This window comes from Gopherus flavomarginatus, chromosome 8 (assembly GCF_025201925.1).
Source record: "Gopherus flavomarginatus isolate rGopFla2 chromosome 8, rGopFla2.mat.asm, whole genome shotgun sequence".
Lineage (NCBI taxonomy): Eukaryota > Metazoa > Chordata > Testudines > Testudinidae > Gopherus > Gopherus flavomarginatus.
Genome location: NC_066624.1, coordinates 14,728,929 through 14,744,372, shown reverse-complemented (window position 1 = coordinate 14,744,372; position 15,444 = coordinate 14,728,929). Strand labels below are relative to the sequence as shown.

Below are 15,444 nucleotides of genomic sequence, written 5' to 3'. Positions count from 1 at the left end.
TTTTTGCCTTGATAAGTCAAATAACAGCCTTGCCGATTACTCTTTACTAAGGTACCCGATTGTGGTGACATTGAGGCTGACCTTGGAGTCACCTCCCCCGCTGCCGCACTCTCCTTTGTCGTACCACCATTTGTTTTTCAATTTGTCCAAGAGGCCTTGCTCATTCAGTTTTAATACTGCCAGGTTAACAGCATTTCTTGAAACGATAAAACATAACTCGTAAGAAAATGCACAAATGCTTAAGAAATCGTAACGTATAAAAAAAGGAGCACAAGAGGACAAATTGGCTAAATTTCACAGAACGGGGAGCTATAAAAATGTTTCTACAGCAAATACAGGTTCAATATTGGAAGGTGGCATGGAGGATAACATTTGCTCAAAACTGAAGTGTGCGGGATGGGGAAATTGTCTTTGAGGAAAGAATGTAACAAGAACACCACATCATGCAATTAACATTCGTCACATATGGCAGTTTAACTTGGCTTTTACCATTTAAATTGAAAAAGCCATTGAACTGTAAAATTAAAACAGTAACAAACAATCAGAAAGGACAGCACAGAGAGAACATTAAAAAATGGATGCATTAAGTAAATGAAACCATAATTTACCGTCTTATTTTACTCCATGGAATATTGAAGATTTTAAACTTTAAAGTTACCTCAAAATCCACAAGAAAGAAAATGACAACACAATACATCAGGGTAGGTGGAATACTATAACAACATATATATTGTTATATTATTCCACCCACCTTAATGCTGAGCCTTTCGGAGTTGCTACTCCATAGCCTTTGGAATCCAGGTTCCCACCAACTTTCATTGTGTCACATGGCTTTCGCTGCTCGATATACTCATTCATGGTCGATTCAAGGAGGAAGGCAAACTTTCCCTTTGACTTCCGCACCCTAGCGACCCCGTCAGCTGTTGTTTTGGTAAATACAGATGGCTCTGCTGACTTCATATACGACCACATTTTCTCATAGACTGCTATTTTTGATCTCTGAGAAAGATAACAGAAAGCAGACAAAGACATTTTTTATTAAGTACGCACATTGTGCAGTATGTAAGCATTGTGCTGTCGAAGTCTACATAATACAGATTAAGCTGCATATGTTGTCACTAACTATGGTTTTGTGGACTGTGCCCAGCACAAAGGGGCCCTGAACTGGTTAGCCTCTAGCTGCTAACACACTATATATGATGAATAATAATAAATGCAGCTAATGGAGAACAAGTACTGGCCCGTAAACAATTACCAAACACAACAAGAAGTTAGGAAAAAAGTGGTAGGCAAGAGAGAAATGTAGCTGAGACATTTCTCTTGCTAACTGACATTTAATTGGCAGTTTAACATCCAAAATGAAAAACAGTGCATTCCATCCCAGTCCCTTGATCTTTCTCCTTGTGTGTGTGCGGCTGTAAGATCGAACCAGATAAAAAATATTAAATCCTAGCTCATCTGTTATGGTTAATACATGCAAATGAAGGTCCTCTACTTTTCCACACAAATCATTGCTATCAGTTTATTTTATTCTGTAACACACCACTGGTGAACGATAGACATTTGCTTATTAGAGAACGCTCAAGAAGACAAGAATTTGCTTCTCGTAGTGGTGATGTAAGGTTTAGAACGGCAGCCAAGAGACGACAGTAGCTCTACTGGGCTATTAAAAGCTGAGGATACCCATCTGGGAGATATGTACAGTGATTACAAAGACTTTAGTAAACACTGATCAACTTTTTTTGTTCAGATAGTTTCAAATTTTGCTGAAAAATAACAAGCAAGCTAGTAAGAAGCCGATTGTCTACATTACATTCTCTTGCTCTCATTAAAGTGAACAGCTCAATAGACCGCAGGCTATTTTATTATAACCAGCTGCTGGTTATGCATTTTTTAAATGCATGTTGATTTGTTCAGTTTGGAGACAGCCAAACATAATGATCCTGGCTCTAAGACACGTGCTTAGTAACTTAGGGAGGCCGAACAACTTTTAAAACAAGTTGGTGTGTTACTTCCTCTTTCTCCTTTCTGTCCACTCTTCGTGTTGCAACCTTAGATGGCAGAAAACTCCGGGCTAGGGAATCCTCTCATCCCACCCTATATACATTACTATAAACCATCTTAATGTACCGAGAGTGAATTCAGTAGTATACTGCACCATCACTTAATGTTCCCTGTCTGTCCCACACCGTGCAATAATGCCTGGCTAATTACTGCAAACTCAGGATTTAGTCAGTCTAAGCCATCTAACTTTGTCACATTCCTTGTCAACTCCTATCTGGAATCACTAAAGCTAAAACAGTAGGCAGCACACACAGTGGTTAAGGTCAGTGCAAACTGTTGTGAACTTGTAGCAGAAGTCTCTTCATTCGAGCTCAAGTCATGCTTTTTTTCTTTTCCTGCAGGACAATTCAGTGTGCTTTGGATACTAGAGTGACTAACAACTACTATGTAAACATTTTATAGATAGCAAATCCTGCCTTCATTCCTTGTATTAAAATCCTGATGTAGCTGTGATTGAGAGAGAGGAGTATAGGGCTAGGCTTTTATGATAACTATTTCTCCTAGTGAGCTGAAAACCAATTGAAAATACAGTGCAATTAAAACCATCACAATACACAACAGAAAATCAGAGAGAAGGCAGAATAGTGTGCCTTCATTGAGAGGTGGGCTGGACAGTAGTCGAGTGATTAAAAATGAAAATATTTATTGGAGAAAAATAGCTTTTTGCAGCTGCTTTTTAAAAGTGTGAGGACTGAACTGCAGAGTTAGCTAGCTACGGAAGTGGGGTGGTGAAATCAACTCCCCATGTGAGGGTGGGAAGGGGCTAGGGTATTAGTCTTGGACTTGGGAGACCTGGGTCTGATCCCCTGCTTTATCACAGACTTCCTATATGACCTTGGGCATGTCACATCATTTTTCTGTGCCTACTTCTGTAACATGGGGATAGCCCTGCCCTACCTTTCAGGGGTGTTGTGGTGATAAATACCTCAGAGATGCTCACATAGGGGAGCCATATAAGTACCTAGGAGAGAGAGTAAAAAGCATGGCTGCCCACTTTTATAATGTATCCTCTTGGTCAAGCTTCCATTTACTCTATCCAGCATCTTTCTACCAAAGTATCCTGACATATTTTAGCAAGTTTACACTGACACTCAGACTACATGCAGAAATCACTTTATCCATGGCCACCTGTGGGTTACAACATGGCATATGTTTAACCAAACACAGCACCACTATGTGATGGGGTAGGCCAGGAATGTAATGGCTTTAGTGGGAATTTGACCTTGGCATGGGGTTTAAGCCCCTACTGAAGTTCTGTGAACTTTTTCATGACTCCAGCTTACTTTTATAGAAAAAAGGGCAATTCCAGAAGCCATAATGTCAAGCTGGGGCATTGCTTCCATACTACCTCAGGTGACCAGCAAATTGTCATGCACTGAATTGCCAACCTAGCTTTATGCAGCAACGGAGCTTCCCTGGAGGTTTCCTATCAAAGAAGAAATTGCGTGAAGGAAAGTCTAGAATATGAGTCTTTAGCTCATTTTCATACCTTTCATCAATGGCAGACTTTTTCAGCCCACCCTTCATCTCAGAAGCTGCCCAGAGCACAATCCCTGTGCTTGTAATGACTATAATATACACCCAGAGATGCCGCTGGTGGATGTATAAACAGCATTGTCCTGCCCATGCCTCTTCCCCCAGAGAACTACCCTCTGTAGCAGCATTCCCTCTCCCTCTGAACCCCACAGAGGGTTCACACAGGTGCAGGGATACATGGGGATGAGGAGAAGGGAGGAGAAGATGGGCAGAACTAAGATCAGATACGTAATACAGCCAGAAGTTGTCATACTTTTCTATGGACCTTCCTACTTGAAGAAAAACCTCCCTCAGGGGAGTATTTCCTTTTCCAGGCTAGCAAGGGAAGTGTAAACTAAACCTTCCTCTTAAGCCCATTAACAAGATGTGAGCTCATAGACGGATTAGACAACCCTGGTGCATTACAAAATGTAGGTTTTGTTACTTTAATTTTGTATTGGGTCTTGGTGACTTTTTTGCAGCATCAAAGCTCTGTGCAAAACTCCAGAGGACCGATTATGTTGCCTTTGTTGACTAGGTAATCTCAGAATTTAGGGGACATCATTCTGTTGCTAGTCTTGACTAAGTGCTTTGTGGGGCACAGTACATCTCACACCTGCACCGAGGCTATCAAGGCACAGCTGTGTCTTGCACACGGGATAGGAAATAGCTGAGTTGGAGAAGCTGGTTTATTATGTAGTGGCAGGAGCTGGCGTTGTTACTATTGCCTGTATCAAAGCCAAACAAGCTTTATGGAATCCGAATCCTAGAGAGTATTAGCTTAGCAGCCCTGTGCCCCAAGGCAGCACACAGGCGTGGAATGCATAAGCAAGTTTCTGAAAGATCAGAGCAAATCAGACAAATAAAAACGTATGCTGTATACACAGTTCTGGGCACTGCAACCAGTTAAATAACACTACAACCAGAGTAACTAGCCGTGAGTAAGAACTTTAAAAATGTTTTAAAAATATTATTAAAATATTCAGTTTTTCATGTGTGTACATACACTCGCACTTGACATTTCCTAATTTCGGAGTGGTTAACTTTGTAACCTTAATCTTCTTTTAACATTACTTTTTGTAAGTAATACAAAACACACACGCATATGTGTGCCTAAGTTAGAGCTTTATTGTCTGTCTCTAAAAGCTAACGATTTCCTTGCCAAAGATTTTACATGAAGTAAAATGTGTTTTGCTCAATTGTTGGTTCATTTTCTCATCTGGAGTGTATCTTTAATGAAACAGTTGAATTATAACATGTTTTTTCCTTTTCAACGCCTAGCCCACACTGGAATTTCTGTTTTAATGAGTCCTCTCTTACTGTTTCCAGCTGGCGTGAATACTTAAAAGTAATTTGCAATGCATCTGTGGATTGTTGTTAATATTTTTATTTGATAAGGGCCAACAGCATGCTCAGTGTGGTACAAGACACAAATAAAGATGTGCTCCCTGCTCCGAAGATGTTATAATGTAAGTGACAGATGAACATTTCCTTAGAGGAGAGGATGTCCTTGTGCTGAAGGAATGGGCATGGCGGGGCGCGGGAAAGGGAGGGTAGGTCAGCATTCTGTTCCTGGCTTGTCCACAGACGTGTATAAATCATGTGCAAGTCACTTAGGGGCAGATTTTTAAAGGCAGTTAGGTGCCTCAGTCCCACCTAGTGGGATTTGTCAGAGACAGGCATGTAGGCATTTTTTAAAATCTCGCTAGGTGCCTATCGGCATCATTAGACACACAAATGCCTTTAAAAGCCTTGTTATTAACCACTTTGGGCTTCAGTTTCCCCATCTGTAAAACAGGGATACCAGTAATTGCCTACTTCATAGGGATGTTTGAAGTGTTTTCAATCTTTGTACAGTAAGTACTCTAGGAGGGCGATTATTATCATTGCATTTCCAAACACTAAATTCCATGTGATTCATAGTCAGCTTTAACAGCATTTAGCCTAACTCTTCTCACAGACTGTTCCCTTCTCTTAATTCATTTTTGTATGTGATGATAAAATAAATCAGTACGTTTTTATATGTATCAGTGTTCATCTCACATCTCAAAGGCATTTTGCTGACTTCTCCCTCAAACAGGATTTTTCTCAGAAGCCACGTTTTGTTAACTTCAGCTCTGCAGAAGGACTGTAACTTTCTGATGTGCTCCCTCTAACCAGATAAAACTATAACTTGCCTTCCGGCAACGAATGTTTATCTGTATTGGCTGGAAAAGGCTGGAATTTCTTTTTGACATTTACTTCCCTGGGCAGGGGTAGGTGTGAGTGGCTGGCTAAGACTGAAAACTTCAGATGGAAAAGTACGTATAGCTGGCTCCAGAGATTCTCCTGCCTTAGACAGACCAACAAATGTCAGCCCTTACCGTCACACGCAAAGCAAAGCAGCCTCTGACTAGAGATGGTCAAAAATTTTCATTTGAAATAGGATTTTTTTGGACGAAAAATGGCATTTCGTTTAAACATACGTTTTGAAATGTTTCCAGTTTTTTATGATAAAGTGTAAATCAAAACCAATTATAAACTGAACATTTTTCAGCCTTTTGATTTTTTTTTGTTTTTTTTTCAATAAAATCAAAATATATCTGTACATTTTAAAAGAAAAATTGTCACTCCCTCCCCAATCCCTCCTGAAAATATTTTCTGAGCAGCTTCTATTACTTATTGTTTTGCTTCCCCACACAATTCTCTGTTATACCAGTGTGGGAGAGCCAGCCTTGGGGTACCTGCTTGTTTAAGCTTAGTAGCTTCTGTTTATTTAAGCTTAGTACCAAGGTGGACACAAGAACAAATGGATATAAACTGGACACTAGGAATTAGATGAAGGTTTCTCTCCATGAGAGGAGTGAAGTTCTGGAACAGCCTTCCAAGGGGAGTAGTGGGGGCAAAAGACATATCTGGCTTTAAGACTAAACTTGATAACTTTATGGAGGGGATGGTATGATGGGATAGCCTAATTTTGGCAATTAATTTAGCAATTGATCTTTGATTATCAGCAGGTAAGTATGCCCAGTGGTCTGTGATGGGATGTTAGATGGGTTGGAATCTGAGTTACTATAGAGAATTCTTTCCTGGGTGCTGGCTGGTGAGTTTTACCCACATGCTCAGAGTTTAATTGATCGCCATATTTGGGGTCTGGAAGGAATTTTCCTCCAGGGCAGATGGGCAGAGGCCCTGGAGGTTTTTTGCCTTCCTCTGCAGCATGGGGCACGGGTCACTTGCTGACGGATTCTCTGCAGCTTGAGGTCTTCAAACCACAATTTGAGGACTTCAATAACTCAGACATAGGTTAGGGGTTTGTTATAGAAGTGGATGGGTGAGATTCTGTGGCCTGCATTGTGCAGGAGGTCAGACTAGATGATCATAATGGTTCCTTCTGACCTTAAAGTCTATGAGTCTAAGAGTCTTGTGCAGTTTTTAAGGCCAAGTAGCCATCATTGGAGGCATATTTGGGTTGGTGGTCATATTACAGATATAAATACAATCATATAAAATACTTTGCCTCTGACCAAAAGATGACTTTTAAAGTACTGTTGTTTTTTTTAAAAAAAGCTTAAAAGCAAAGATATAAGACATATTCTAAGCTCCAAAATGGAATGGATTTCTGTGTTTTGCAAATTCCTTTTCATTTCTTTGATACTGCTCTTCAGAAATCCATCAACAAACGCTTCCTTGGAACTTCAAGAGGGATATTGTTACCATTTTCCCCCTCACACATGTTAAAATTTCAATGTGTTTCATCTAGGCCTTGGGACACATTAAAGCCTCTTTTCATTATCACAGGCTTGCTGTAGATATAAATAGACATGACCTTAGCTTAGTTAACAACCGTTTTCCCTCTTCATTGTGAGAAGTTTATGCATAAACATGAACCACGTATATTTCCTTCACCTCAGACATAAGGTTATATTTTTATTGCCATGCATACGAAAGCGTTTAATGTTAACACAAGCAGCGCCTCTAATTCCCTGCCTGACATGCTGAGAATTTACTTCATTCTGTCCATCACTAATCACTATCCAAATATAAATCTCCCTTAGGTAGCAATATTTTTATTTTAAAATAACCACTCAGCACAATCAACCCAGATTTTTTCGCCCTTCACTAATCTTATTTTACTTTCTAATTCTCCCATTGTTTGTGTGTGTGTGTGTGTGTGTGTGTGACAGAGAGAAATTTTGATATTTTAAATGAAAAAATGCAACACTCTCCAACATAAATATTAAGCTTCATCCAGGCTGGATTTAAATATAACACACATCAGAAAATAGACCAGACTTACCTGAACAATTGCCAGCTTTCACATGGTAAATAAGCACCCGACTTTCACAATAAGCCAAAAATCAAGCTAATTCCATTTCAAAACAGGGCCAAAACAAGCCAATCCCTAAGAACCCCAACACTCTGTGACTAGATCCCCCAGTCTGCAGTCTGGGACTGTGGTGGGCCTGCTGTGCACCCCTGACTTTCTCTCTCCCTTGCCCCTGCTTGCCGGGAGCCGATAAAAAAAAAAAAGAAGCAACAAGCTACAAGCCAACAAGCAACTCACAAGCCAATTAAGCCAAAAACAAGCCGAATTTCTGTGTTTTTCCTGCAGGTTTGGCATATCTGCTTATCTGTCAATCACAGATTATTTTTTCCATTACGCTCAATGGCAGAAATGGGCTAAATCGGGAATTAGCAAACTTGGTATGAAGAAAATGGGACTGAATCTGAATGAAGTCTGGTCTTGCTTTTGCAACATCAAAACTTACCCTGATGATATTTTCCAAAACCAAAACACACCCCTAGCTAAATCCACCTCTACTCACAGTAAAATATCTTTGAGTGAACCAGTGCTTTCTTCCAAAGGCTATACTATCTTTGCCTCTGTGCAGATATTTGTCTCCTCCTTCAGATTTCCTATCGGTCTCTTCCAAGACTGAAAAGGAGTGCAGCCATTATATTAGAAAGAAACCATATTTTTATGGCCATTCTTAAAATATTTTAGTTCTAAATAGAGTTCTTTTCTTTTCAGAATATTCTATCCTCTCTTCTACTTAGACTCCCTGTTCAAAAACACTGCCTCAGATATTCTGTATTAAACTATTTAAAAATATGGCTAAAATTATTCTTACTTCATTTTCTCCTTTTCCCAGAAGACACACCAGATAATTCTTTCCCCATGGACTATGGGATATAACATCTGAGATGCTCTTATGCATATCAGTATTGCCACCCACAGGCATTCCAAAATATCAGATTAGGTCCCCAAAATCATGAGATTTAAACACACCCCAATGTTTTGGATTTTTCCAATTTCTGAACTTTTAGGTCACAATTGGATACATGTTTTCAAGCTCTTGTCTGCACAATGAAGGCTAGAAATGTACTTTAAAAAAAAAAGAAGAGAAAGCTGAGATTCTCACATGTTTATAAGAATCCAGTAGGTGGGGCTTGAGAAAAAACACAAAATATCGCGGATCTCGGAATAGAATTTCAATGCGTATAATATGGCAGGCACTGAGTCACAGCCAAATCTTGGCTGAGTTTACTGGGATCGGATGGTGGGACCAGAAAACAACTGTTGTGGCTCCCTGGGGCTGGTTCTAAGGTGGCTCTCACCCTGATATACCTTAGAGCAGCCTAGGAAATGCTGGAAACTGTACCATTTGATTATGGCCCCCAAGGGACCATCCACCAGCTGAAGATAGTAAATGTGTAGCCCATTTTGGCTACCTCCCCTCCGCGCTCCTTTCACCAGTGGCTGCAAGAAGATGGCTTAGGAGATACAAGCCCTCCTCGAGTTCCCTCTGTAACTCAGTGTTATATGTTACAACCTGGCCATTTGTGATCTTGTTTTCTCTTAGTATTTGTTGCATCACAAATATTTTTGGGCTTTCTTTAAGGTTAACTTTGCTGGTTACACATTGCAATGGTTAGTCAGTGCTGTGGCTATGTATCTTAGGATGCCAGAAAGAAGGGCAGTAAGGTAAGGAAGCCAACAGCAAGGGTCCATTGCACCCTGGCTAGACCAACAGGCAGGGACAGAAAGCAAGGAGACGACAATAGCACAATTTAACATGCTCTTCTACTTTGTGTGACATTTTTAACCACTTTCACTTTATAGGGGCAGTCAATCCCGAAAGACTGTTTGCTTATGCAAAATGCTAATGTCCACAATAAAATTAGTGCAGTTTCTGTTTAATCTGAATGATACAGTGTTATTGTTATATAGATCTACATGCGCATACTACAGTGTTGTAAATCAGAGGTGGATTAAGGGATGCTGGGGCCTTGGGCCACAGCAAGTTGGGCCTCCTGTGGTTCCACCTTTGTTCTGCCCCTTCCCCCATGACCCTGCCCCCATTTTGCCCACAATCCCACCCTATTCTGCACCCCCCTACTTCAGCCTTGCAACCTGTTGGCTCCTTTCTGCCCCCCCTCCAATGTGGCCCCAAGACCGGAGAAGCTCGGTTTCCCTGCCACAGCTGCCTCCTGGGGCCACAGCTGGGGTCATGGCACTGGGGCTTCCCCTGGCCTGCCTGGCGCTTCTGCCAACCCTCCAGGATTGTCCTGGAGAAGATTAATCTTTAATTAAAGATTATGTCATGTGATGAAATCTCCAGGAATATGTCCAACCACAACTGGCTACCCTAGTTGGGGTGCTCGGGCTTCCCTTGCCTGCCCCATGGCTTCTATGAGGTCTCCAGCTTCCATTGCCCCATGGCAGATTTTTGCTGGGGCGCCCATTTTCCAGGGACTCCCCATTGGCCGAGGCCCTTGGGCATGGGCCCCATGGGCCTGCTGGATAATCTGCCACTGCTGTAAGTCTAATTAGTCATGTGTAACTATTACCATTCTTTCCCATACTTCACAGTTTTTCTTTCCTAAATGCAATTAGCTTTTCCATAGCAGTTGCTGGTTCCAACAATTTATGTGCAGCCAGGTGGATGCTACTAACTAAATGTGAAAAAGCGTGCCAGAGGATTCCTTTGGTCTCATGGCCTCAAGGTCATAGGGTTCAACTCCCATAGCAATCAGGAAGAGGGCCAATACCTTGGTCTTTCGGTGCAGTGAATTGCCAGTGTAATTCAGAGTGGCTGCTGCACTTATAGTTGCTCTGTTCTTTGAATGATACATTAACATGTCTTTTCTGCCTCTCCCTGGTGGGATACTCAGGTGAGAGTAAATGATCACATGACACTATTTGAAAGAGCAGGGGATGACCCAGTGATAGGCCCACAGACTGTATATGAGCTACTGTTAAGCACATAATGGCTGCTATAATAACACTGTACTAATAACGTAATTATTGCAATTCTCTAGTGCCTTCATCTAGATAGCCAAGCTCTTTACTAATAAGAAAAAATTAGGTCTCATAGCTCCCCTTGAAGTCCCATTTTCCAAATGAGTAAACTAAAGTACAGAGAGGTTCAGTTACTTACTGAAGGTTGCATGGGAAAACATGTGGCAGAACTAGCCAAACTTTATGCCAGAGTAGAAGATACATGCCACAGTTTTTAGCTACATATTACTTGTAATGCCAGCACTTTGATTACTTATATTGAGGAGGGGGGTGTCAGTTCTATCACTACATGATCATCTTGTTTTTATTACACCCTGGTTTAAAACTCCTGGTGAAATGAATGTTAGTCACATCCTCCCCCGCCAAAGAAATATGCACCATGTGCTGCTCCCTCACTAATCCCAGCGCCTCATTCTACCAAGTTCCAAATGTCTGAGGCAAGGCTCTGTCGTATGTACTGAATTTATTTGTGCATTGCTGGGATATACTATTTTTTCATCCCAAAGGTATATAAAATAAAAGTTTGGCTGTTGGGCTGTAATATTTAGAGCCAAAGATGCCTCTGGGTATCTTCTTATCACCCAGTGAAGGTTGTGAGCTTGTGATGAGAGTCATTCTGCCTCATTCTTGTCACACTGATTTGAAGTTTGACTCCCTGAAGTCATTGGAGTGACACTCTCAGGTATAAACTGGTGTCACTGAGAATCAGGGCCTTCAGATCTGTGGCTTCCTGTTTTTCTTTTGGGACCTTTGTAACTAAGTTCAGACTCACCCTATAGGAGATTGTGAGGAGAGATTCTCTGCTGCTGTATCACTCCTGGAGGGTGGGAAAGAGGATCACCTGAACCTCTTATATATTCCCATCCTTGCTCAGAACAGGACTGGCGGCAAAGAGGGGCCTTGATGGGTGTCAGGTTGGGTGGAAGCCCAAATGTCAGGACTAAGTATATAGGAAGGGGCAGAAAATGTTTGCAAAAATCATGAATCAGTCACTAATCCAAAATTTCCTTCAGACATCTGTAACTTTTTGCAAATTTTCCCCTGACAATTGCACTCCCCTCACCATAAAAGAAGCTTCCCATTACTAGTCCTTCTTCAGTATTATATTCACGCTAGTCCATATCATTTTGAAAAGATGTGTGGGCAGGAAATAGATAATATGCTGTCGTTTCTTTTTTAAAAAGACAATTTTTTTTCAAGTGAGCTGAATTCATATAAAGAGACAAACAAATCACCATTCAAGCTGTAACTAGCCTACACTTCATTGATATGTCAATAACCATCTGAGTAATAGATTGTAAATCGAGTTTTAAAGAATTTCCTTTCCTTGCACAATACTGAACACCAGGATAAGCCTGTATTCATCTCCCTGCACTTTATTGCTGACATCCACTCATCCGCATTGCAATACTGAACTCAAAATTAAAATGACTCCTTTTACCAACAGACGGGCTGGTTTTTCAAACTTTTTTATGTTTCACTAGCAGAGCCAGTCTTAGGCGTATTCACATTCAATGGAAAAGTAAATTCTGGAAATTTAGACGAGATGATGCCCTTGGTATCCTACTCTGAAAAGATCTCATGTCATGCTAACCTCTTACATTTAGCCTGTGGCTAAAGTTAGTCCTGCCCAGACATTTTGGGCACATCCATAATTCCCCAGGGTTCCTTGGGAGTAGAACCAACGTGGTTCTGTTGTGCAAATGGAGACTGGATAAGCTGGGAGTCCACAGCTGTGTTGGAGCAGGGCTATGCAGAAGCAGGCACCAGAAGAGATGATGGTGGGATCCTGTCTGCCGTCCTTTGGGGGAGTGGCACAAAAGGACCTGTGGAGATTACTTCAGCTTTTGGGTTAAAATGCGTCATTGGAGTGGCTCTATGCCTGCTCTATTGCAGGGAGGAATCCTCAGGGTATCTTCCTATCACCCAGCTCAGCCATTCAGGCCATGCTCTGGATTTGGCCCTTGATGAATTTCCATGGCACAACATTTTTCAGCACGACATTTGAACACTGTTAGGCCTGACAAGTTTTCCGCTCCAGTCAGACTAAGCCAATATCCAGTAAATGATGGAGTAAGCCCAGTGCATTGCATGAGACAATGTTTCCTATTCACATCATTAAAGTTTCTAAACTTCATATATTTGCTAATTATGCAAAAGTAAAACTAGCAGGGTGGTAGGTAATTTGTCAGCACCTATGTATTTTAAACGAATCCCTCTCAAACACTGTAGTGTGGCACAGCAGGATTATATAAAGTCGTATGGTAACTTGAGAAACCAGGTGTCCCCATTGTCTTGAACAATATCATTATGATATTGCTGTTCTCCAAAAACTAAAACATTCGAACAGCAAGTGATTTCTTCCTAGGGCACTCATGGCTTTGCTTCAGCGGTATATCCACAGTTATATCTGATACAGTGTTATTTCACTTCCATATATTATGCCTGACCTGATAAAATAAGTCACCTACACAAAGCTGTTGGCAACTAAATGACTATTTAAATATGTAAGTTCACATTATTAAATTATAGTTACATGTATGTGCATTGAAAAGTCCAATTATAATCACAAGCTGAGTGGGTAGAAGAGTGCATGCTGTACAGTTTATGGTAATGTGAATACTTATGCAAACACTTGCTACTAAGACCTAATCAGTATAAGCTTTGGCTAGAAATCTTGCTAGTCTGTCTTCCTTATTAAAGGGCCCATTCTTATTAACCCTAGGTTTCAGAGGAATGACATCTGTCCCAGGAGTGGATAATGAACGGCCTGCTAATTTTAATTTCCATAAAGAGGCGTTTTCCTTCTCAATCCAACATGTAAAGACAACAGCGCATTTAATTAGAGCACTTCATAGAAAACCATTGCTCTGTAGGTGTGTAACACTAGCTTTGCTCCTCTCTTTAAAATTGCTTGTTACTGTTTGCGCAGAAAGGGAAATTGGACAAAAGAAGCAGATTGTTAGAGAAAATAACTACTGTCAGGCCATTCATTATGCACTCACTGGAAAGACTGCTATTTCTATGCATAGACATACACATTTATAAACATTTGTATATGCCCCCCCATATATACATACACCACTCTGCATGTTTTTATATTGAGTGTGTGTATATATGCTGTTTTCCATATTTTATTTATTAAAAACACTTAAAATTCATACTGTGCTAGTCTGTTTTAAACAAATACTGAATCTATAAAAATATTGTATACAGATACACCATGAAATGTGGAGTTAACAGTTATTAGTAACATTGAATAAATAATGACCAGTTGCAGTTTTAATGCTGACCTATACATTTCCCACCAAACCTTATGTAAGGAATAAATAAAACAACCACCTTGATTCACCAGACTATTTAAGGGAGGTTTAAGTCAGTGCCCTGCCTGATTGCTCTCTTTCTGCATGAAATCTGAAAGATCTATTTATCTCATATTTTGGAAACTATCTGTTTTCTGTGATATTCCATTTGCTACAGACTATACGTGTTATCACACTTCAATATTTTTGTCAGGCATTTCTTATGATCACTCTGTGCTTGATACCAAAACACAGAAACCTTTTCCTTATCCTAGTTTTATCCAAAGGCAAGAGCAAAGTATTTGTCTGAATGCTGTTCTCTGAACATGCCCGATATCTTCACAAACAAACTGTATTTTGAAATTAGAAATCAAACAGAGTTTAGCTACAGATGAAGTCCGTTGGGTTCAAAAGCAGTTCTCCATGGTATTTTTAGCAGGCTCTGTTACTGATTTCAAAACCACTAGGTTATAGTTTGATTGGATTAAATGCATAAATCTTGCATGGGAAGTACTGGTTTACATTCGACACTCTCTGTTTGCTAAATCACTTTCTGACACAATTTATTTCAGTGATCAGCACTCTTTGTCTTCATGCAGTATTACAGCAGGAAAGCATAACCGCCTGTAACATGATTGCTAAATTATAACTGGTGTAACGTAATCGTTAGCACATGCTACTGCTTCAGAACATATTCTGGTTGCTTCCTCTACCAATGACAGTTTCTTCCTCTGTAGGCACACGACAATACTGGGCCAGGTCCTGGGTTGCAGTTAGCTCAGGATTAGGTCTGAAAGGTGACTGAGAGCTGGTTCAAATTGCCCCAGGAAGTGTAGAATGCACCATAACTGAAAGCCTCCTTTGTGCCTCCCATCTTCAGTGGTGCTGGTAGGGTGACCAGACGTCCCGATTTTATAGGGACAGTCCCAATTTTGGGGTCTTTTTCTTATATAGGCTCCTATTACCCCCAAGCCCTGTCCCGATTTTTCACACTTGCTGTCTGGTCACCCTCGGTGCTGGGATTGTGCAAGTCCCTCAGTCATTGTTTGCTCTCATGTTTACTGAGAGCTTCTGGTTTCATGAAAGAAACTAAGAGAGAAGAGGAAGAGGTATCGCACTTTGTGGCATCCTTAAAACGGCTTTCTGGGTACTATAAATTGGATGCTGTGTTACATTAGCCTTTGGTCGGCCTAGAAGGTTAGTACAGAAAGGCTTCGTTTCTGAGCCTGGAAATTGCTGCAAGGGAGGTCCAAATGCTCAGTCCAGCCACAAAACCAT

At 40.8% G+C, this 15,444-nt stretch overlaps 1 protein-coding gene across 4 annotated transcripts in view; it reads right to left on the bottom strand.

Annotated features, from left to right (window-relative positions):
- The window catches only part of GRIA3 (glutamate ionotropic receptor AMPA type subunit 3), a 208,190-nt gene that overhangs the window by 32,263 nt on the left and 160,483 nt on the right, over nt 1–15,444 (bottom strand). For 2 of the 4 annotated variants that reach the window (XR_007775845.1, XM_050964487.1), the window contains exons 13-14: nt 752–999; nt 82–196 (exon numbers count right to left, since the gene is read on the bottom strand). Coding sequence is in view for 3 of the 4 variants with exons in the window: in XM_050964487.1 (XP_050820444.1) it covers nt 82–196; nt 752–999 (363 nt within the window). In the remaining variant the exon portion in view is untranslated. The remainder of the gene's footprint in view (nt 1–81; nt 197–751; nt 1,000–15,444) is intronic. The other 2 variants (XM_050964485.1, XM_050964486.1) reach the window with 1 other exon arrangement.